Below are 23,149 nucleotides of genomic sequence, written 5' to 3' on the forward strand. Positions count from 1 at the left end.
TGTTGTTTTTTTACTGAAGTGCATTTGGCTTGAGGTTTTTCAATCAAAAGTCAAGTTTGAGTTGTTTCTCAAGCATTCCCGTTTCTGAGTGATTGATCATTCAGAGACGAGAGATGTCAAGTGGGAGTATTTATGCAGAGTGTTTGCAAGAGCAGGGTGAGAGGGATGCATGGGTGACTGAAACACATCAGAGGCTGCTGCTGCTTCTCTGACCCTCACAAAAAGCTATGGGCTTGCAGAGGTGGCTCAAAGGGACCGAAGAAGAATGATAAATGGATGTTGGGGTAGCATCAGGAAGTGTTACAGATGGGTTGATGACCTCCCTGAGGGTCATGATACCTTGTGTTGTCTACAAGGTTTGTACAGGCTCTCTGTGTGCATGTGACATCCATGAGGGAAAGCCTCCTACTGCTGTGATTAAATGATTCCTAAGAGATTAAGGACTGTAGTAAAGCGATTCTTCCCGTTTCTGTCCCCCCAGCAGATGTGTGCTGTGGTAGGTTGAAACACACAGGCGTTCAGTGTCTCTCTGTTTCTCTCTAGGTTCTCAAGCATCTGCGACACTTAAATTTCACCAATAACATGGGGGAGCAAGTGGATTTTGATGAGTTTGGGGACCTGGTAGGAAATTACTCAATAATCAATTGGCATCTCTCTCCGGAGGATGGCTCGGTCGTCTTTGAAGAGGTTGGGCACTACAACGTTTATGCCAAGAAAGGGGAGAGGCTCTTTATCAATGAAAACAAGATCCTGTGGGGTGGATTCTCTAAGGAGGTAAGTGCTTAAATCCTCCCAGCAATGCTTCCTAAGTTTCCACAAGCTGAAATTTGAACTAACCCTGCACACTCCTCGTATTATGGCTCCATGTCTCATTAAAAGATCCGTTCATCTTATTGTATACATGGGCTCTGCTGTAGTCTTTTACATCCTTGTTAATATACTTCTGGAAATAATGGGCAGCTGTTCCTCCCCTCCTGTACATTTTAGAGCCTGAGTATTAATGATTTAAATAATATCTTTTTTCCTGGCCCAAATAGATAGAATGGAATTTTGCAGTGCTGTTTCAACAGAAATTATTACCCCAGTCTGGTTGTTGACTAAGTCAAGTTTTCCTGAGCTTAGTAGTTTTATTGCTGAAAACAGCCTTCTCTTTCACTCCCAGTATCTTTTCTTGCTCCTGCATACATTCATAACTCTTTCTGCTGGCTTCACCCACCAAATCACAGAGCCTTCCTCACACCCTTGCAAACCAAACAGAGCAAGCCCTGTCAATCTGCCTGGGTTAACTTGGTGCTCAAATAGTGGGAGACACCAGCACCTGCTGCCTTTTTTTGTAATCTACCTGAAGGTGCTTCTGCAGTCTCAGAAGTAGAGATCTCAAGATGTAGTGATTGATTTTAGTCAGGGCTTAATCCTTCTCCACTTTCTTGCATATGTTAGATCTTTTCAGCATAACTATTGTCATTAGCAGCCAGGCTGTGTCTTACCCACATGATGGAAACATGGTACAGAGATCTCCAGACAAGAGCCAGGTGAGCTGCTGTCGCAGCTGGCAGCAGCTCACTCCAGCCTAGGCAGAAACCCTGGCTCCCAGAGAGGATACTGAGCAGGTTTGTGGTGTTGAAGGGGACACAGAGAGTGGAGCATTAGCTCAGAACTGTCACTGACAGGCCCTGCTGCAATGTTTAGATGTGTTAAATCAGCACCTGATCAATGAACAAGGCAATTCACTTCCAGATGATTATTCACATTGGCTGCCAGATCAGGTAAATGTTTCTGCATTTTAGCAACACTTGCCTAATACACTTAACACCATCAGTTAAGCCTTACATTTACTCCAGGTACCCCAGCTTCACTCCTGGATCAAATCCATGAACTCTCAAGGAGGCATGGATTGAGCAGAGTGTAATATCACAGAAATACTGAGATCAGGCTTTTCTAAGCCTAGCTGGAGTCTCTGAGCACAAACTATAAGTGGAATTTTAAAACCCCTGATATTCTAACCCCTCCTTCTGATTGTTGCAAATGGAACTTACACTTTTCCCAACAGTTAGGATTTTATTGTTTTTTACTTAAACTGAGTAATTGTGTTCTCTTGGTTTAAATTTCTCCAAAAGTGCAATATTTATATTCATTATCTGTTGTGAACTGTTAAAAATTTGACAAGATGGTGCTGAGTGTAAGCCAGGGCAGGTAAATTTTGTGCATCAGAGGGGTTTGTGATTTCTGTGTTTGCTGCAGCCTTTTTTTCAGTTTATAGAGTTTTAATTTCTTCCAGATGAAAGGCTCTGCTCCGAGGCAGTAGCCAGTACTTCACTCACTGAAGCTTCTGTGCCTCTTGTCATTCTCACAAAAAGATTAAATGTGGGTAATTTTAACACAGGAACTTCACCATTGGGCAGACTTGCAAAAGAACAGGTTGAAGAGTAGGTAAGATAGATAGATAGATTCATTTTGGCAGAACTTGATAAAATTCCCCACAGAATACTTAAGAATGCAGCAATCACAACAGTACTAGCAATTCATCTTTGAGAAACGTGGAGGATGGGTGATGTCTCAAAGGATTAGAGGAGAGTAATCGTAATACCTGTTTTTAAAGCAGATATGGGAGAGCTGAGCGAATTACACAATTGAGCTGAGCTTCAGTAACCTAAAAGACTTGATAAAAAAAATTAAACCGTTTATAAACACTTAGAGGATAATAAACTGATAAGAACAAGCCAACATATATTTGTCAAGATAAAATCATGTCAAACCAATTTAATTTTCCTCCTTGCAAGCTCAATCAACTTAGTAGATAATGGGGAAGCAGTGCGTGACTTCAGTCAGGCCTTTGATTCAGGCCTGTTCAAAATCACCACTGGCAGCCTAAAGAAAGACAGTCTAGACTGATGAAGTCCTCTTGATGGATGCACTACCTGCTGAAGTACTGTCTCAAGGAATGTGTATACTGTATTGATAGCAATAGGCATTAACAACAAAGAGTGCTTCACAGGGGGAGCTGCAGGGATTTGCCCTGGATTTGTGTCTGTCCAATTAATGATGCAATCCTGATCAACAGCTTAGAAATAGCATTCCCAAACTGTGCTGCAGCTACACTTCAGAGAGATAGGCAACAGTGACTGCTCTCACCTGAGCCACGAAATGGTCATCTCCACATAGGAGTGGCCGTTACTGAGGGCTTGCTTACCCTTTGGCTGAGGTCAGTGCCTGTACACAAGCAATTTCCAAACTGCCTAAGTGCATCCACACAGGAGGTTCCTAGAGATCAGCAGGTTGGCAGCATTTGGGTAAAACAGCAGTGAACTTCCAAAAAGGCGAATGGAGGCTTCCACACAGAACAGCCCTTAGGCATGTACAGATCATGTTATTTTGCTACCAGTGGAAATTGTGGGTTTTTAGTCCCCTGAGCAGAGAAAGCCATGTCCTATGTCAACTCTCCTTAATTTAGTTGGGAAAAGGTGAACTCAACCTCAGGTCATGCTTCTGTGTGAAAAATGCCCAAGCTTCCATTTATTATGCTGAACTCCTTGTGTCAGTGTACTTTAGGCATGCAGTGAGTGTGCCCATGCAACCACTTGCTGCCAGGACATGACCATGCCCAGGTGGGTTCACATACAGCATAAATGTACAGCCAGCAGGTGACAAGCTCATCATTTGCAGCAGCAGAAGTCTTTGGATCTGTATATAGCTGCTGATTTAGATGCTCAGTTCTTAAAACAGGGCCTTTTTTTTCACTTTTATTTCATATGAAAACTCCTTTTGTTTAGTTAATTTACCGAGGTATTTTTGTTTGTTTCTGGGTTGGGGGGTCTCCAGGAGAACAGGAGGAACTGGATTTCAAAAAACTGTTTTAATTTCCATAAATTATTAGCAGATAAAATGTAATATATGGAATTGGGGATCAGTAGTCAGAGTTCCTCATTTCCATCTATATCAAATTCCCGTCCGTAGAGGTCGATTGTCTTTTCTTTTAACAATCTAATGACTGTTTTCTGGTATGTCTATCATGGTCACATACCAGTTTGCAATGCCCACAACACCATAGAGATTACAAAGATCTGCTGATCTTCCCTACCATCCCTCGGTGTGTTCTCTCAGAGAAACCTCACTGCAGTGGGTTGGGGAAGGACTATTGTGCGAAACGTGTCTGTTCAGCAGGGAGAGAGGTGAGCATTTGAGGCTCTCCATCCAGCGAACCAGTCAAGCAATAACACCCTTGGAGGAAGCCTAAGGTCTTGAGTAGAAAGGCTGCCTGTGGGACATTGCCCCCATTAACACTCTTTGGGCTCTTTTTCCTTTCAGGTGCCTTTCTCTAACTGCAGCAGGGACTGCCTGCCAGGCACAAGGAAGGGAATTATTGAGGGAGAGCCCACCTGCTGCTTCGAGTGCGTGGACTGCCCAGACGGGGAGTACAGTGATGAAACAGGTAATACCCACAGAGCTGCTTTGGGGGTTGCAGAGGACAGTGTGAGCCCTCTGGGCATCACTCACAGTTGTGCTGAAATCGCTTCCCTGCAGGGCTGAGCTGGCGGTTGCCTTGCCAGGAGGCTTCACAAAAAGTCTGGAGAGACTTCTGGCCAGCTTAGAGGAGTTGAGTCCAATGGTCCTCAGGTGCTGTCTTCTGCTAAGCCTGCTTGTACCTAATGCTCTGCATTGGGAATATTAAGGCAGAGAACTTGAAAAACAACTTGCAAATAGGAAGCTTCTCAGGCACAAGTCTTCAGCCACAAGTAAACTCCATTACACTGTAGCAGTAGCTTTTGTTCTTCCAAAAACCTATGGGAAGGAGACATTCCCAAACCTAAACCTAAATTCTGTAGTTGTCTGTCTGCCTCCATCTTCTTCTCATGTTGTCAGGGTTTTATTTCATGCTTTACAAAGAAATAAAATCCATTACATCTCTGACTTCCCAAGAAGAGAGGAGTATTTCCCTTTATGGAGTCACCAACCACAGCTTCTGTTGATCACACCTGTGGACATCTCTGTTGCTGCTTTCACTGGGAGCTTGGATCAAGCCACTCAGGTTCTGAAGTGGAGGGAAGAGATAACCTCAGTTTTATAAATGGTTAAAAAATTTTGAATTTCCAACACCGTTAGTGCTCCCTCAGTGTTGGACATCCCCAGGGTAATGAAGACAAATAAATTCTTTCAGAACAGCAGTCCCCTCCACACTGAAGAGCACTCAGGATTTTCTCACACGTTCTGCTGTACACTAGTTCCAGCAAACACTGCAAAACTGAACAAGTGTTCATTGAGAGAATATAATTTGTGTCCTATCAGACAGGAATGAAAACTTTTTAGTGTGAACATATAGTACTACAGGATTCTTGGAAGTAGCACTCTCAGATTAAATAGAAGTAATTCTGGTCATGTGTAATAGGGATATTTTTGTGTTTTCCACATGATTTTGGGAGCTAGCTCTGGTGAACTTTATCAGGCTGAGAGGGCAACTGCCCTCTGACTCCACAGTTTCCTGCTGCAATTTCAGCTGACAGTAATGGTCTTTCTTTCCTGTGCTTGCTAGTTTTATAGGCATAGAGAACAGTTTTACAACCAGTCTCATCCAACTGAGACAGCAGTGCTACCAGAAGAAGCAATCTGCCCTCTCCCAGCTGTTTGGTCCCACCGTTTTTCTGGGAGCAGTGCTGGTACTCCTGCAACCATAGAGCGAGTTAGATCAGGTCTCTGGTCTTTCTGAAAACAAACTCTTGGCAGGCTGTTTCCAGCTAGAACAAGAAGCTGTATGCCCTCTAGAGCTCACACAAAGGAGGTGGCAGGAATGAGCAGCCTTAGGGGAGGAGAGAGATCTGGTTTACTCCCTTCAGTGGCAGCATGGTCGCTAAGCCACCACAAGACAGCAGTGAAAGCACATCTTTGGGATGTGTTGCTGATAGCTGCCCCTATTAGAGGGGTAGAGGCAGCTGAATTCCCCATTATGTGAAGTTCACTCTGCCTTGCCTGCAGTTTGCAATAGGCTTCCAGGATAAAAGGCACAGGCTGAATGGATGTAAATGAAATGACGTGGTGATGAGAGCTTCTGACTGAGCTTTTGCATCTAGTGCCAGGTTTTCACATGAACAGCTTAGGTGAGGCAAAGAGTCCTTAGGAAAGTAATATCATATCAGGTCATGGATGCTGCCTCCAACCATGCCTTAAGAATAAGAGTGCTTGAAAACCTCTGCCCTCATTAGCTGGGCGTTTCTGACTTTCTCATTAACATTAATCTCTGCTCTGGAAGCTGTGGTCAGAGTCTGTGTCTGTTCAGGTGGAAAGCTCAGAGAGAGGTTGCTGCTAAAAGGAGTTTCTGAATGTTTGTTCCCAGAACTCAATGCAGCCCCTTGCTATCGTGCTGGGATCCCAAAGGAGGAGGTAAGTTGAGACCTCCAGCTCTCTGCTCTCAACCCCCTTCCATGCCATCAAAGGAGTCATGACCCTCCCTGCTGCAGCACAAGAACAATTTGGGTCAAAAAAGACGAGCAGAAGCAGCAGGTCCTTGTCTTTTGATCATGCCAACCATTGGCACTTTCTAGGACACTTTCTAGGTGTGGGGAGAGCGATATGATTAAGACACATCTTTCCCTGATATTCCAACGTGAAATGAGAGTGTGCTGGGAATCAAGGGCATTGCCTGCCTTCAGGGAAGAGCAGTTTAAACACTAAGACTTGCCTCTATGGAATATGAAATAGGTTCTCAAAGCATTTAAGGAGGCAAGCACGTTTTTAATTTTCTCTGTAATAGAGAAAGGCAGGATGTTTGAATGATGATAAAACTGTGAGAGGTATGAAGATGGATAGAAGTAGATGATAGAAATGAAGGAACAAGGAAGAGGGAGGAACAGAGCCTGTGTAACAGCTGATAGCAATTGAAGTTTACAAAGTTTTGCCAGGAAATAGATTACAAAAGCATGAGTGCAGGGGCAGGACTTTTTTTAAGCTGGAACTAAGCATGCTTCGTGTTTTGCTGTATAGCCCATGGGAGGTTGGTTGTTTCACTGTTAAATACTCTAGACACCAACATAGGATCCTGGGGATCTGCAGTCATGAGTGGAAGATCTCATGTATTGAAGATGAAGGCCAGTGTGTAGCTGCCATATATGTCATCCCACATTTCAACCTCTCATTCTGACAAACCTATCCTCTTCTTGTCCATTCTTTTCCAGATGCAAGTGCCTGTGACAAGTGCCCTGAGGATTACTGGTCCAATGAGAACCATACGTCCTGCATCCCTAAGCAGATAGAGTTTCTGGCCTGGACTGAGCCCTTTGGGATTGCTCTGACTCTCTTTGCTGTCCTGGGAATTTTCCTGACTTCTTTTGTCCTGGGAGTCTTCACCAAATTTCGCAACACACCCATTGTCAAAGCGACAAACCGGGAGCTGTCCTACCTCCTCCTTTTTTCCTTGCTCTGCTGCTTCTCCAGCTCATTGTTCTTCATTGGTGAGCCCCAGAACTGGACTTGCCGTTTGCGACAGCCAGCTTTTGGTATCAGCTTTGTCCTCTGCATCTCTTGCATCCTGGTGAAAACCAACCGTGTCCTGCTCGTCTTCGAGGCAAAGATTCCCACGAGCCTCCACCGAAAGTGGTGGGGCCTCAACCTCCAGTTCCTCCTGGTCTTCTTATGCACATTTGTGCAGATTGTCATCTGTGTGATTTGGCTCTACACAGCCCCACCATCCAGTTACCGAAACCATGAATTGGAGGATGAGATTATCTTCATTACCTGCCATGAAGGCTCCCTGATGGCCCTCGGCTTCCTCATTGGCTACACCTGCCTACTGGCAGCCATCTGTTTCTTCTTCGCCTTCAAGTCTCGAAAGCTGCCTGAGAATTTTAACGAGGCCAAGTTCATCACCTTCAGCATGCTGATATTCTTCATTGTGTGGATTTCCTTCATCCCTGCTTACGCCAGCACATACGGCAAGTTTGTCTCTGCTGTGGAGGTGATTGCGATACTGGCTGCCAGCTTTGGGCTCCTGGCCTGCATCTTCTTCAACAAAGTCTACATCATCCTCTTTAAGCCCTCCCGCAACACAATCGAGGAGGTGCGCTGCAGCACAGCTGCCCACGCTTTCAAAGTGGCTGCCAGGGCCACACTGAGACGGAGCAACGTGTCCCGCAAGCGCTCCAACAGCCTGGGGGGCTCCACCGGCTCCACCCCTTCCTCCTCCATCAGCAGCAAGAGCAACCATGAGGATCCTTTTCCTCTACCAGCCTCTGCCGAGCGGCAGCGCCAGCAGCAGCGTGGGTGCAAGCAAAAAGTCAGCTTTGGGAGTGGTACAGTCACCCTGTCACTGAGCTTCGAGGAGCCGCAGAAGAACGCCATGGCCAACAGGAATGCCAAGCGCAGGAACTCGCTGGAGGCTCAGAACAGCGACGACAGCCTGATGCGGCACCGGGCCCTGCTCCCCCTGCAGATCAACGAGCCCCTTGGCGCTGAGTCCAGCTTCCAGGCAGCTTCCAGCCCAGAGACCAGCTCGCAGGAGTCAGTGGCGGGAGACAACAACAAAGAAGAGGTACCAAGCCCTGAGGCAGAGCCTTCCCTGCAATCGGCTAACTCCCGAAATTTTATAGGCACTGGAGGTGGCTCTGTGACAGAGAACACGATACATTCCTAACAAAAGAAGATTGTGAAAAGCACACTAGCCCCCAAGAGGAACTTGCTCACCTCTTGCTTCTGAATGGGAAAGACAACAAAGACACACCCCTGTGACACAGCCCCACCACACCTTACTGTTAGCATCAGCAGGGTAACACATGTGCCTCCAGAGGAAGGACTGTGTCTGGGGTGCCTTGGACTGAATTTGCATTTGCTCTATTGAAACCAGGACATCTCAGAAGGACAAGTGAAGATTGCCTCTGGTGGGGCTTAAGCAGAAATCTGCATGCTGCCTCGCCTCCATAAGCTTTTCCTGCCAGACTGCAACTCAGCTGACTATGGGAGGCATTAGGCAATTCCACTATACCCTGCTTTTACATTTATGTATAATATTCCTCTTTCCCACTATGTATAATAATTCCTCTTTATCCAGTATATGTGATCTGTAACCATGTGCATCAGGACTCCCAGCTCTACAAAAGCAAGGTACACGGTTTCACTTCAGGAAAGCACAGTCATGGGGAAAATAAAAAAGCCCCCAACATCCTACATGCTGTGTACAGCCAAGGGTGTGAACATGTAAAGTATTTAATGTGACAGAGCGCCATGCTATTTATATTTAGTAATGTCCCAGTCTCTCCTTTCTGCCCAACAAGAAATATTGGACAATACTCTCCATAGACTCCATTGCACTAGACCAAGCTACTAGGTTCCTACTGGTTTCCTCCAGCTGGGGTACCTTTACCTCCAGCCTGCCTGCTTTGGTGGAGGGGGAGAACAGCTTGTAAATCCCCCCCAGCAACGTTGTGAGAGCACAATGAGATGTATCCATGATTGATTATGTTGCTAGTAGTTGTATGCTTAACAAAGAGTTGCTTCTGTACTATCCCACATGGCATACATGGCTAACCCTTTCACACCTTAGTCAGTGTTGTACTTTGCTGTATTAATCTGCCTCACACCTACACAGAGCATTGCACTAGTCCTGGCGGTACTGCTGGGCCTGATACAAAGCAAATGAAACAAGGAGAAATGGAGGAGTGAGGGATGGAGAAGTAGCCCCCAGAAGGGATAGTATGATCACCAGAATGGGTGAACATCTGAAGTGCGTGTGCTGGTAGATGACTGGATGAGGAAGACATACAAGTCTGGGCTCTGGGACATGCACCAAGACAAATGGACAAACTGCATATGTTTTTTGGCACCTATAGGCCATCTGCTAGGTTATTTCCCATCTTGAAGAGAGGGCATCTAGAACAAGAAGGGTGGACTGTACCTAAAGAAAAACAGTAAGGACTTCAGCAGAGAGCATAGCAGAACTTCATTACTCTTGTCCCACTCCCCTTAAAGCAAATGTAAATGCTTCTGGTTTTGCAAGGCATGCCTGGTTTTTCTTGATCCATACTGAAGTAAGAGAGTCATTAGAAGAGACATTTGTTGCAGCCTGATGAGAGAAAAAGCACCCCTGGACAGCCTGGCAGGAGGGGCTAAGGTTACATTGCAGAATTTATTTCCCTCTTCCCATATTCCATGTGCAAGACCAAGCTTCTGGAAGTTGTCAGTACCCTCCCTCATCAAACATCAAGATAATCTAGACCACTGTGGAAAGGTAGATGGGCCTGCAGCTCAGTGTGAGCAGAGACAAAAGGACTGTGTGTGAAAGTGTTGGGGAAAACATCACAATTCTCTTGTTACTGTTTTTGCTTGGTTGTTCTTTTGCCTGGGCAGGCAAATAAAACTTACAGGTGACATTACTGCATAAAACCTTTGTTTTGCCACCTCCACTTGTTGTTGATAAGGAAGGGGAGTTCTTGACTTAGGAAGACCAAAGTGCAAATCCAGAAAGCCCAAGTGGCACACTATTGAGACAAGGTATTTTAACCCTTTTGTTGATCTGTTACATCCCCCTTGGAGTGGGCTCACATTTTAATTACATCACGTAAGAACCAATCCAACTTTAATTGTAAGGCTTGCAAATTGCAATATTTGATTAAATCTGTGGCAGAGCTGGTTTAAAAAAAAAAAAAAAAAGAGTGAGTTTGAAAACACAAATTCTTGTAGCCAAAAGTTTTGGAAACCACATTCTATCCCTGTACCCAGTGAGATCTGAGAACTGCTTCTAAAACCCAGGATCCTTCTCCAGGCTTTTGACTGTGGCTTCTAGCCTCAGTTTAGGGTACAGAATTGAGACCCATGATGTCCTGAGCCTAAATGCATAAAAGTGGATGGGCACTACATGGCAGAAAGGGCTAAAAAAAGTGCTTTGATTATGGGTCACACTTCCAAAAAGTTCTAGTAGCCAAGTAGTTTTAGTGCTAGTGGACCAAACCCAGCACAGTAGCCCTTGAAGTGAAGCTGACAGCATTGAAACATATAAGAGCTTAATGAATGAAATGAAAATGACACAGGATACAAACCAAAGATTATGCATGAATACACACATATGAGAAACACAAAGTCACCATGGGCTGCCCTGTTTGGAGAGCACTATTCACTAGCTATACACACAGTAGATAATATTGACATTTGGGTACTTTTCATTCTTTGTGTGTTTTTCATTCTTTACATTAACTTAAAAGGAATTTATACGCTGGCACACAGTGAGTTTCCAAGAGCTGCCATAATTTTTTAGCACTGACTAGCCAGGCTATATTTGCTGGGAAAACCCCATCCACCCTCACTGCAGTCCCACTTGGAGCTCTAGGCCTCCATCTCCACAGGCTGCCCGAGAGCTGCTGCTGCAGCCAATGGCAGTGACACGCACTCTGGGCACAAGGGAAGTTCAGTAAAAAAGGACCCCTTCAGGAAGGCAATTTGCAACCAGACCCTTTCCCCATGAACAGAGAAGGGGATATGTTGTTATCTTACCAAGTTCAGGAGGAGGTCTGGTCAGGCAGATGCCCAAAAGCCTGTTGGTGTGTCACATACTGATGAAGACAAGGTGGAGAAAATTATTCTGTTGAAAGGTCAAGCCTGAGAATCTCCATTGGCATGTCCTACCAGAAGATGCTACATGGATGGCTGCCCTGTCCCACCTACCATGGCTCAAAACCCGCTGGAAAGCATGCCCCAGTGTGGTGTTTCCTGAACCATTTTTTAGTAAAGTAACAACAGAGTGGATCATCTCTGTGAAGGGATTTCCATCAGCAAATTCAGCTGATGGGCTGGGAACCATCCCAGTGAAGAGCCTGATCCTGCATCCCCAGTCTCCTCACAAACTCGGCAGAGCTCTGCCTGCCCAAAGCCCCAGCAGAGCCCTTTTTTTATAGGTGATACCAGGGGAAAGAAACCTTCTTGCCCATTCTGGTTCATGCTTTTCACCATGTACTCCCTGTGAGTCCAGGAGCTCCATTCAGTTTCTAATGTCTGTTGCCATTAAATTTAGGGTTATATTGACCAAATTTACAAAGGGATGCTGCAAAGTGGGAGATGGAAGGTAGGTGTTTATTGTTGTTTTCCCAAGGAGTCTGGATGTTTAAACTGTAGGGACTATAAAGACTGTTAAGACCTGAACATTCAGCCTGAAATCTCCCCAGGGGATTTCTCAGAACTGGATAATTCACCACCGCCTCGGTTTGCTGGCTGAGGAACGGCAAAATCAGCCTGGGAGAGGGAACAATGAGCATGGTGAACGAGGGAGTCCTGAAGATGGAACTTTCCACGCGGCTACCGAGAATATGCCGCTGCTGGAAAAGGCGACACACAGGAAAGGGAAAACGCATCATCTGACGGCAGCCCTGTCCTCACGCAGGAGTGTCACAGGGGCGCCGCCCGGTGAGGACAGGCTGCCTCCCTTCCGTCAAGGGGGCAGAATAAATTCTGCCGGCAGCTTTTATTGCAGTTGCTGCTTTTAGCTGTTTTTCTCTTTAATGGGCTGGCGGGCCGCAATCCCCGCGCCGAGCCCGGAGAGCGCCAGTCCCGCCGGGCTGCGCTGAACCGCCCCGGCCCGAGCGCTGCCGGGGCCGGACCCCCACCCGCCACCGCCTCGCCCCGCCTCGCCTCGGCCGCGGGTTCGAGCCCCGGCACCGCCCCCGGGCCCGCCCCCGGCACCGCCCCGCCGGCAGCCGCGGCCCAGTCCGTGGTGGAGGATCGGGGCGGCAGCAGCGGAGCGGTGCCACCATGTTGTGCGGGGGCGTCTCGGCGGTCCGTCCCGCCACCGACGAGACGCAGCAGATCGTGCAGGAGGTGAGCGGCCGGGGCGAGCCCCGGGATGGACCCGCGGGCCCGGGAGAGGGGGTCCCGTCCCAGTGCAGGGTCTGTCGTGGGGCCGGGGGTGTGCTCGGACATCGCTCTGCGCGGGGACACCGCCGGCAACCCAGTGTAAAAGCCGTAGGGAATTGGGAATGCACGGAGCAGTCTCCGGCTCTCGGAACCCTCCCTGCTCCCTCCTGGCCTGGCGTGGTTCGGTTGACTCCAGAGGAACTGTGGGCAGCGCGGAGTGCGCAGGGAGGGCCGGGGTGCTGCCGGCTCCGGCCCTGGAAGTGCGGGAGATGGGCTGGGCCACCGGGAAACCCAAAATGTGCCCTGTCCTGAGCTCGAGGAAGGAGCTGACATGGTTCTTACAAAGTCTAAACCTTGTGCTTACGTTTGGGTTTTGTTTTGTGTTTGGTGTTTTGTTTGGGTTTTTTTTAGTTTAGTTTGGGGTTTGTTTTCTTGGGGGAACAGAGTTGCTTGGTTGGTGTTTTTTTGTTTTGGGTTTGTTTGGGGTTTTTTGGGGGGCGTGGGGAGAATCGGGAAATAAGCAAGAAAACTTACTCGCTGCTTCTGCTATTCCTGAACACAGAATTCAGCTCCAAGCACTGCCAGCTCAAAATCCTGATGCTATATTACTTACAGTAACTTAATTTACTGCTCATGTGTTAATGGAGCACATACTTTTACTCTAAAAATGCCAATGTACAGCTAAGTTTCATGGTCCAGTTTCTGTAATGGATGGCATGTGGCAATCTAGTAAGGAAAGATGAAGGGCAAGCTCCATCTTCTTATGCTCCTTGTCAATGTCCCGTGTTTGTTCCCCAGGCTGTAGCAGTTCCTAAACACCTACAGAGCATCCAAACGCACAGCAGTCATTGAAACTATCATTTAACTTGTACAATCTAATGATTATTTGCTATAAAAAAAGAGACAGTTTGCAGTAGTAAGTACATTATTGAGAATTGATGAGAGAGTCACACTTAATGCTTTGACTTGAAAAGGCCTACATATCATGTTAAAGTTTATGCAAATATGCAATTAATGTTGCACGTGATCTTAAAACTAGTTTTGAAATCCTGACTGTCTGGCAGACTGCAGTGGTTTGATAATCCAGAAATAAAGAGTGTGAAAATAAGCCCCTCTTGGATTCAGAAGTGGACAGAATTAACTAAAAATCTGGCATTTTCATTTAAATCATATAAATACTTCAGAGTTTGTCCAGCTTGTTTTGACTGCCAGTTTAAATTATTTAATGAAATACAAGTGGAAAGACCAAAAACTGAAACTTGCTAACGCAGTCATATCCTCCTCTGGACAGACTGTGGAGAAAACATTAGTTTTGTTTAATCTAGGTAGACTTCTTAAATCGTTTTGGTTTTTTAAAGTCAAATCTTTGTGGAGATTTATTAGAGCCTGTCAGTTTGCTTGCCATAAAAATATTTCCTCTTCCTGCTTTTCCAGTTCTTGCCTTCATTGCACTGTTTCGTAAGAATCCTTGTGATGACTGAATGTCGTTCAGTTTTGTGACCCTGGCAAGTACTGCTGCTCGCCCAGAGCAGGTATAGTGTGGCACAGAACAGGACAGCTTCCTTCAGCAGTGTCTGGCTTAGGAGTCCCATAGGAACTGCCTCTCCACATCAAGGATTTCCACCCAGGGGCCTGTTAAGCCTTTGGCTTCTAACTGATAACTGTGGCAGAAGTTCTTCAGGGTGATTTAGAACCATCTGCTTTTTAGTAGCTGTGCTAAGCAAACCGCCTGTGCAGAGCGGTGAAGAGCCTTCATGGCCTGATAATTTTCAGTCCTGTGATTGAATCACAGATTATTTGGGTGGGAAGGGACTGCATCTGCTGCCTGAGCACAGGGTGAGCAGCCCCAGGCTGCTCTGAGCTTTGTCCAGTCAGGTCTTGAAAACCTCCAAGGATGAAAATGCCACAGCTTCTCTGGTCACTCCTGCTGTACTGCAGGAGTGTCCTCAGGGGAGAAGTTTTTCCTTATTTCCAGTCTGAACCTCCAGTTTCAATTTATGACCATTGTGTCTCATTCTTCTGCCATCTCTCCTCAGTAAAGAGCCTGACTTCTTACAGGTACTGGAAAGTTTACCTTAAAGCCTTCTCTTCCCCAGGCTGAGCAAGCTCATTTTCTTCCTCTCCTCACAGCATGAGTGCTCCAGCCATCTGAGCTCATGGAATGCTCCGCTGAGCTCACTACAGTTTATTGACATCTTTCTTGTGCTGGAGACCCAAAACTGGACACATTATTCCAAATGTTCTCTAAAAATGCCAAGGAAAGGGCAGCGATTGCTTGCTTCCCTTCTGCCTGGGCTCCTGGCTGATGCTCAGTAGTATGCTCTTACCTTTGTTACCACCACGACACAGTGCTGGCTTGTGTCCCCCAGGACCCCCACATCCACACTGAGATCGTGAACTGCCAAGGTGGGCTGATACCAACCCTTTTGGAGAGTATTTGTGTCTGGGATCTCCCTCTCCATACTGAATCAGAGTGCTCATTTGTCACATGCTGTGGTGAGTCACTGCCACTATAACACCCTGACAAGCTGGCAGCTGCATGTGACTCTGAGCTGCCTGCATTCATGGGGCCCAGTGTTCAGCTTGCTGGTGGAAGTACAAAATGTGCTGAGCTGGGGCAACTTTGAGACCTCAGAAACCAACCTTGCACAATGCCTAGGGTTGTTAAAGGAGCACGAGACAGGATAAGGTCAGTGGGATACTTATGTCCACCCTGCTGCTTAAAATTTGTAAAAGTAGCTCTAGTGATGAAAACTGAAACCACTTGCTCCACCCTGTGACTCAGGGGAAGGGGAGGAGGTAGGACTGCCCAATGCTTTCTGGGGCTGTGCCCCTCATTGCATCTTAGCTTTGAATTCCATATGGCAAAAAAACAACTAGAAAAGTGTCCAAACATCATCATCTTGCTATCTTCCTGTTCATAGCCTGGAAGAAGCTTACAGATATGGCCTCTGAGATAAGGTGAAAAGTATGTTCACAGCTCCCGGGGACAGGATGGTCACTGGAATGGCACCAGAGTTTGGTCCTGTGCCTTCAGGGTGCTGGACAGGTGGAAGAACATACCATGTTGCAGGAATTGTTTCTGTTCCTACTTCACCTAGAGCACTGGAGCAGTGGCAAGTTGGCACTTGTTTTTCTCCAGAGAAGCAGGTGGGTGGGATTAATGCAGGAAAGCAGATGCATTTATTCCCCTTGAATTTAGGAAGGGGAGGTACAGGATATAGCTAGAAAATCTGCTTGCTGCTGGTACTGTTGCACTGGGAGTAGAGGGAGGACTACACAATGAGGCCATGCAGGAGGTATGGCTTGGGTAGAACTGCACTTGCACCAAACACTCCAGGACAACTCATCTTGCCCTGGTAAGCAAAGGCTGAAATTTCTTTCCTGACCAAGAATTTACCATATAGTCATGATATTCTAGACAGCCAAGCATGGTAGAGAAGAGCTGCAACTCACAGGAGTTCATGCCTCCCTCTAGGGTATTCAACAAGTCATTCTGACTTCTTGAGCACTGATTTGCATTTTGAAAACATTACAAACTCCAGCAGACATCGGAAGAATTGTCAAATAAGTGTTGTGCAGACTTGGTGTCAGTCTGTGGCAACTGACTCACACCACACTCAGCTTTGCCACCTCCTTAGATTACTGGTCCTGCTCTAACCCAAAACTTAACATGATGCATTTTGATATTTTAATGTGGGAAAGCAGGAAGTCCTGGGAATTCAGCAGCAGTGACCTGTAGGCCTTAAGTCCTAAATACTTGAATCTTGCATCAGTCTTAAATAACCTATTGTTTTCTTAAGGTGAAATCTCAGCTAGAAGAAAAAGAAGGGAAAACCTTTGATGTCTTCACTGCAGTGGAGTTTAAAACTCAGATGGTTGCTGGAACAAACTACTTCATCAAGGTAGAGGGCACTGGGACTTTTTTTTTTTAATCAATGTGTTTAATCTTTGGAATGGTGGGATTTTTCCATTACTTGACTAGGGAAGAATGCTTACGATTTGGCCTTGATAAGAAATTGTGCATTAAAAAAAAAAAAAAAAATAAATCCACCTCTCAGGCCCTTTCCCTGACTGTGTGAAATAGAGAAATATTCTTACTTTCATTTTCATGGGAGGATTAGGTGATATTTCCACAAAAATCATGGCTCCCAGTCTGGTTTAAAACAAGACCACACCTTCTGAGGTGATGGTTTTCCTTACTGCCTATCTGCTTCCCAGTCCTCAAAACACACCAGTCTACACCATCCCTCCTGCTGAAGGCTGTTCTCACTCCACGGATCTCACTGGGTTTCGTGCTTTGCAGGTCCATGTTGGCAATGATGAGTTCATGCACCTGCGGGTGTTCAAGAGCCTTCCCCAGGAGAACAAGCCGCTGAGCCTCCACAGTTACCAGGGCAGCAAGACGAAGCACGATGAACTGGCTTATTTCTAAGCAAGCTTATCTTGTCCATTTTCCTAATGGTTTCTTACGTGCATTTTCTATAGGCTGAGAAATGTTGATTCCTGTGCCAACAAAGGAGGGAAAAAGGTGTCTTTTTATAACGTAATGGTGGGAAAAAATTATTTCTTTCTGTCATTCCTTTCCTGTGCAGTCTCTAAATTTGAGAGTCATACAGCTGTCCTATTACCTGCACTAATGCAAACACAACTTTAGTTGCAACTTAACTTGGACTTCAGTCCTGTTTGTGGGCTTCCTTGGTCTGGAAATCAGAAGGGGAATGACACTAGTACTTGTGTATTTGTAGCAAGAAGCAAGAGGAAAGCCTGTCTTTTCTGTGCTGTTTTGCAACTGTGAATACATGTGTAGCTTTAAACTGTACTATGTATTTTATTGTCAAAGACATGAAGAGAGACTTGAGCTGAAACAATTTTGCAGGGAAGGGATAGAGGGTCACAGTACTTTGAAACAAACATTCCCTTGGTAATCATGTTCATCCTCTTGCAGCAGTATCGTGTAATGTCCCGTAGAGGGTGTGTAAGTATAAAAAACCAAACCAGCTTGCTTATGTTCTCAGTCCTATGGAAAAGTCCTGAAAAGGAACTTATGCTGGACAAGCATTTTTGTATTAATAACAATAAATATTTCTTTTGACGTGACATGGCATATTTGACTGGTGCTTCAGTGCTATCTTTACTGCTTTTCAGTATTAGTTATTATCTTGCTCTGAGGGTTTTTTTCCACGTGTTTTTTATATTCCAGATAACCTTATGCTTATTCTATGCCTTAATTAGAAATACTTTATTTTAATCTGATGAGAGACCAGATAACAAGAAAGACTTCTGCAGGTATATCAGCAGAAAAGGAAAATAAGGACAATAGTTTGCAAAACTTATTTTATTTACTGTCACGGGCAGAACCCCCACACAGCTTGCAGAAGTGAGGCACAGTTTCTCATCGTCTCTCAGAAGTAGGTCAGGGGATCATCTCTGGTTTTGCCAGTCTGAAAACTGACAAGGCTGGGACCTTGGTTCTCATGAGGAAGACTCTGAAACACCTTTAAGTGGGCATATGTAGCATCAGAAACTTGGACCTAAAAACCAAGAGCAGGAAAGTGAGGAGCATGGGTTCAAAGCAGGTTCAAACAAAAGGATGCTCTTTATTGTTCTTGAAAGAATATCTTTGCCCGGGAGCTTAATTTTAGATACATCTTCATTTTTACTTCAACAGCTCTTAACCAAGTCTGGATAGTAACCAGTGTCAGAAACTGTCTACACCTGTCTAAACCTTGAGGTTCAGGTGAAGGGAAAGTGAGCAGGACTGCTTGGGGGTGGAAGCATCAGAAAGCACAACAAGAGAAAGGTTTTGGTTGTGTCCTGTTTCAGTCATCAAGATGCCAGCACACCAGCACACAGCTTCTTGGCACATTGAGGGTGGGAGACAAGAGACAATGAAGAAATCTTAATGAATCAGGGGTGGGACAAGATGCAGAGACAGTGTCACCTACTAGAGGGTACAGAAAGATCTATCCAAAACTAGCACATGGTCCTGAGAAACAATGACAACCTGAAAGCCAGGAGCCTTTGTCTGCAGAGTTACTCTAGACTGTTCAGTGCCTGAATGGGCAACCTGACACATCTTGGTGCTTGTGGGCGTGCATGTGCGTGCCTGAAATAAATACTTTTTCAGAGTAATTCACCTTCCCCTCCAGAAAGTCCTCACATAAAGACTTGATAGGAAGCTGTATCATTTCATTCATACAGCCAAGCACAACAGGCACTAAACTCTCCCTCTGTGAGGTACATAGTATCAATGGAAAGTTTAACGCCTTAGGCACTGTTTTTACATGCTTTCTGGTGGCTGCAATGTAGCACTATGTTTGTCTTGGTCTGGATTACATATCAGCTACATGTCTGCTGGTAACACATTAGTGATGCGGAAGATTCAGAAATACAAAAGAATGAATCTTGTGACAGAGCTTGTTCCAGTTACTGCTAAAATGAGTAACTGTTTCCCATCACAGGCAAAGTTGGCAAGAAAAGACAAATCATGTTTTCAGTGTTACAGGTGGATTTCTTCCAAGTTCAGTTACTTGTCAGTCTTCATTTCTGAGTAGTTTGTTCATGAGACTTAGCAGGGACAGCAGACAAGTATTTTACATTGCCCAGGTAAGCAATAAGATGGCCCTAAGGGAAGAAATGCAACTGGGCATGACTTCTAGCTGTACCTGTAATCTGTATTCTTCAGTGTCTTGTCCACAAAGTGAAAGCACATCTCACAGGAGCAAGGAAAGGACAAACATCAATCATGTAGCTAAGACTAGCCACAGAAGAGATAGTCTGTCAGTACAGTCCCCTGAGCACAAATAACTGATAAGAGTTATTTTAAAGAAGCACCTGGGAAAGAAGATGTTTGGCACTGTCTGTCCTTCCTGTCGTCAACTACATATGAGAAGCGTGGAGCAAATGCTCACCACATCTCTCTGCAGAATTACTCCCCCACAAATGCTACCTGACAATTTCTTTCCTAAAATGATTCCGACCCTTGTCAGGGGAGCGTGTCCCACCAGGCACATGTCCCCACACACCTGGGGTTTGAGAGACAGCAGTCCCATGCCATGTGTGCTCTGCTCCAGAAGGCCAGCCTGCTGCTCAGCAGTGCCTGCTGGCCTTCAGATGCAAACCACANCTAAAACGATTCCGACCCTTGTCAGGGGAGCGTGTCCCACCAGGCACATGTCCCCACACACCTGGGGTTTGTGAGACAGCAGTCCCATGCCATGTATGCTCTGCTCCAGAAGGCCAGCCTGCTGCTCAGCAGTGCCTGCTGGCCTTCAGATGCAAACCACACCCAGCAAGTTCTTCCGTGCTACTTCACAGAAAGCTGCTCACAGACGTGGGTAAGGTTTTCTAGTAGAGGATGAAGGGTGCTCTCAGAGGGATCTAAACTAAGCAGGACCGGTTTTTCCTCCACAGCAGAGAGAGGGTTTGGAAAATACAGAACGAACCAGCAGGCAGGCAGTACCTCTGCAGCACGTGATGCGGAACCAAAACATCAACACACCTACTTGCTTGCAAAACTAGTCAGCAGACTATGAGATGCTTGCCCTGCGTTACAAAATGGACTCTAACTCTCCATCTGATCTTCAGTCTGACTTCAAATTCAGCATAGTAAACACAACAGGAGGTCACAGACACAAGAGGAAAGCTACTTTGCTTTGAAGGGAAACAGGAGAGCAGAATTACAACTTGTTTAAATCATTAAGTTGGTAAGTCTTTGAATGAGATTATCCTGAGAAACTTACCAGTCCCATCTGAAGAAGCCTAGTGCATGTTTTTGAGGTTTTTCTACTCCTCTTCTACAGTAGTGCCAAACAGCACTTGGAGATAGTCCCCAACTCTATTAATCATATCATACTCACATAGATGTTTTTCTACTACATTTGCTTCTCTTTCCAGCTCTAAGCTACTCTGCAAGTCACCTGTATTGTTGAACTGCAAAGCACTCCCTCCTATAATATATACAAACCTTAATAAAGTAGATTGTCCCAGCAACCACTTGAGTCCTATATGCTATGGCTGTAAACATGGCACAGTTCCTGTTTTCCTTGCTTTCAAATTGTGGCTTCACCTGTAGAAAGAAAGGGGAAAGTGACTGGCAGGTTCATATTTCAGCTTTTCATTCACATATATCACACATACCCCCTTAGTGAAATAAATCCAGAAACCCCACTCTAAATTAACTTACACCAAGACCTCCAGCCTCTTTCCTAGCAGTGCCTCCAGCATTCTTTAAAATCCTGTTAGAATTAGATTTCCTAGCTGATTTCCCCTAACTCAAAGGTGTCCAGCTGAACTGCCTGTCCCCTGCTCAGTATAGCAGAAACTGCTACTTGCTGCCCTTTGAATTCCATGTCAAAGGAGATAGCCTGTAGTGGTGCGCGGGGTTGTTGCGACCCAAGTGCAAGACCCAGCACTTTGCCTTGTTAAACCTCACATAGTTGACCCCAGCCAATCAATCCACCTGTCCAGATCCCTCTGCAGAGCCTTCCTGACCTCCAGCAGATCAACACTCCCACTCAGCTTGGTGTCATCTGCAAACTGACTGAGGGTGCCCTCGATCCCTTTGTCTGGATCATCAATAAAGATATTAAACAGGACTGGCCCCAACACTGAGCCCTGGGGAACCCCGCTAGTGACCAGCCACCAACTGGATGTAACTCCATGTACCACCACTCTCTGGACCCAGCCATCCTGAAAGATTTTCACCCAATGAACAGTGCACCTGTCCAAGCCATGGGCTGCCAGCTCCTCCAGGATAATACTGTGGGAAATGGTGTCAAAGGCTCCAGGTAGACAACATCCACAGCCTTTCCCTCATCCACTAGGCAGGTCACCCTGACATAGTAAGAGATCAGGTTGGTCAAGCAGGACCTGCCTTACCTAAACCCTTGCTGGCTGGGCCTGATCCCCTGGTTATTCTGTACATGCTGGAGCCTTGCACACCAGGCACAGGGAGTGTGCAGCAGTATCGACCAACGCCTTCAGCCACACCACTTCCTAGTTTTGTTCCCTCAAGGAGGGCCTACGTTATGCTTTGTGTAGTTGCCAAAGGGAGAAGAGCTCATCTTTCAGAGCCTTGAGGGTGAAGGTAGATGGGTGGAAACATGAGATGGGAGACGCAAAAGGAGTTTTCCCATGCTATGTTGTTCCCTTTGCATTCCTAAGGATGCACTTTATACTTGTTTTAAAAAGAGCTGGTGCACTGCAGGATGTTAGAAGTTCTGCAGAGCTGCTTCTCATAGCTGCTTCCAGGACAGGACCACTGCCTGTAACCAACTACCTGGCAACTGGGCTCACTGGCCTGCCTTTTTCCAAGCTCACCTTGCCCCACGGGCTCACCAGCAAGCCCTGCATCACAGCTGTCAGCCTAGAAAACAATGCCAGCAGAGAACACACTGTTTAAAAATAGCTTTCTCCTGAATATATAATTTTTTAGTCCATACTAGTATGTGGTTTGTCCTATCCACATCCTTTAGTGAGGAATTGTTTCTACCAGGTACAACCTTCTCCCTTCAAATAGCCACCTCTCCTCTCTTTTCAAACAAGCCCCTTCAGTGCTGGCATAGCAGAGCTGGGCTTTGAACTACATGTGAACATTCACTGAAGGTAGCCAGTACTGTGCCTGGCTATGGACAATGAAGAGAGAGAGAAAAAACTGGCAATCAAGGGGATTCCCATTTTCTGCATGAGGTTTTTCAGTTTAAACCCTGCTTCAGTATCAACACCTGGTCTCCCAGCCTTCACACAACCTTCTGCACTCAGCTCTTTGCACACAGAGACTTCATTTATAGACAGGGTGCAACTCACCTGGTTAACAATATGCTGGATTTCTGGAGTAGCAGCCTTGGTGTCAGATAACCCCCCGGTCATCATAGTGGCAGATGCCTTCTCTGAAATGACTGGTGTTTCTGAAATGGATGATTCTGAAAAGGGAAGTTTAGCAAAGTCTGAGCAGAGTCACCAAGCATCTCCTATATATACATAAACATGTGTCATGGGATCATGTGACCTGCAACACATGGAGCCTACCATTACTGAACTGGTGAAGGAGACAAATGGGGAAAATGGGGAAAATGGGNAAGCAACAGAAATTCAGATTTGAAATTGCCATTGGAAAATGCACCTGCTGCAACAAAGCTCTAACAACAATAATAATGTTTTACTAACCCGGGGAATAGTAACAATCAGACACAAAGGCTTACCACAAAGACGTTCCTGCTTGGGATGAGAGAGAGGAGAGCAGTCCGTTGACTGTCCCTGAGGTCTTTTTGGGTCTTCCCTGTACTTCGATGAAGTTTCCAACCTCCTTATATACAGCCCAATGGTC

General features: G+C 45.9%; 3 protein-coding genes across 3 annotated transcripts in view; 2 read left to right on the forward strand and 1 right to left on the reverse strand.

Moving 5' to 3' along the window:
* CASR (calcium sensing receptor) overlaps positions 1-10,428 on the forward strand; it is a 74,685-nt gene extending 64,257 nt beyond the window's left edge. The window contains exons 5-7 of the mRNA XM_017814624.1: positions 544-774; positions 4,306-4,429; positions 7,164-10,428. Coding sequence (XP_017670113.1) covers positions 544-774; positions 4,306-4,429; positions 7,164-8,617 — 1,809 coding nt within the window. The 3' untranslated portion in view covers positions 8,618-10,428. The remainder of the gene's footprint in view (positions 1-543; positions 775-4,305; positions 4,430-7,163) is intronic.
* LOC108497229 (cystatin-B-like) lies at positions 488-17,926 on the forward strand. Its single transcript, XM_017814679.1, has 5 exons — positions 488-493; positions 961-962; positions 12,674-12,783; positions 16,623-16,724; positions 17,126-17,926. The coding sequence occupies exons 3-5, from the start codon at positions 12,718-12,720 to the stop codon at positions 17,252-17,254; spliced, it is 297 nt and encodes a 98-aa protein (XP_017670168.1). The 5' UTR covers positions 488-493; positions 961-962; positions 12,674-12,717; the 3' UTR covers positions 17,255-17,926.
* A 225-nt stretch (positions 17,927-18,151) lies between these two features.
* On the reverse strand, positions 18,152-22,811 carry LOC108497228 (cystatin-A-like). Its single transcript, XM_017814677.1, is given in 4 exon segments — positions 18,152-18,353; positions 20,789-20,890; positions 22,630-22,764; positions 22,767-22,811. Coding segments are annotated over 4 exon segments (411 nt in total). The 3' UTR covers positions 18,152-18,224.
* Between the last annotated feature and the right edge of the window lie 338 nt (positions 22,812-23,149).

The sequence above is a fragment of the Lepidothrix coronata genome, unplaced genomic scaffold (genome assembly GCF_001604755.1).
Source record: "Lepidothrix coronata isolate B3197 unplaced genomic scaffold, Lepidothrix_coronata-1.0 Scaffold46, whole genome shotgun sequence".
In the NCBI taxonomy this organism is placed as follows: domain Eukaryota; kingdom Metazoa; phylum Chordata; class Aves; order Passeriformes; family Pipridae; genus Lepidothrix; species Lepidothrix coronata.

Coding starts and splice junctions, on each gene's coding strand:
- LOC108497229 (XM_017814679.1), top strand. CDS start 12,718: ATGTTGTGCGGGGGCGTCTCGGCGGTCCGTCCCGCCACCGACGAGACG. Junction 12,784..16,622: donor CGCAGCAGATCGTGCAGGAG/GTGAGCGGCCGG, acceptor TGTTTTCTTAAG/GTGAAATCTCAGCTAGAAGA. Junction 16,725..17,125: donor GAACAAACTACTTCATCAAG/GTAGAGGGCACT, acceptor CGTGCTTTGCAG/GTCCATGTTGGCAATGATGA.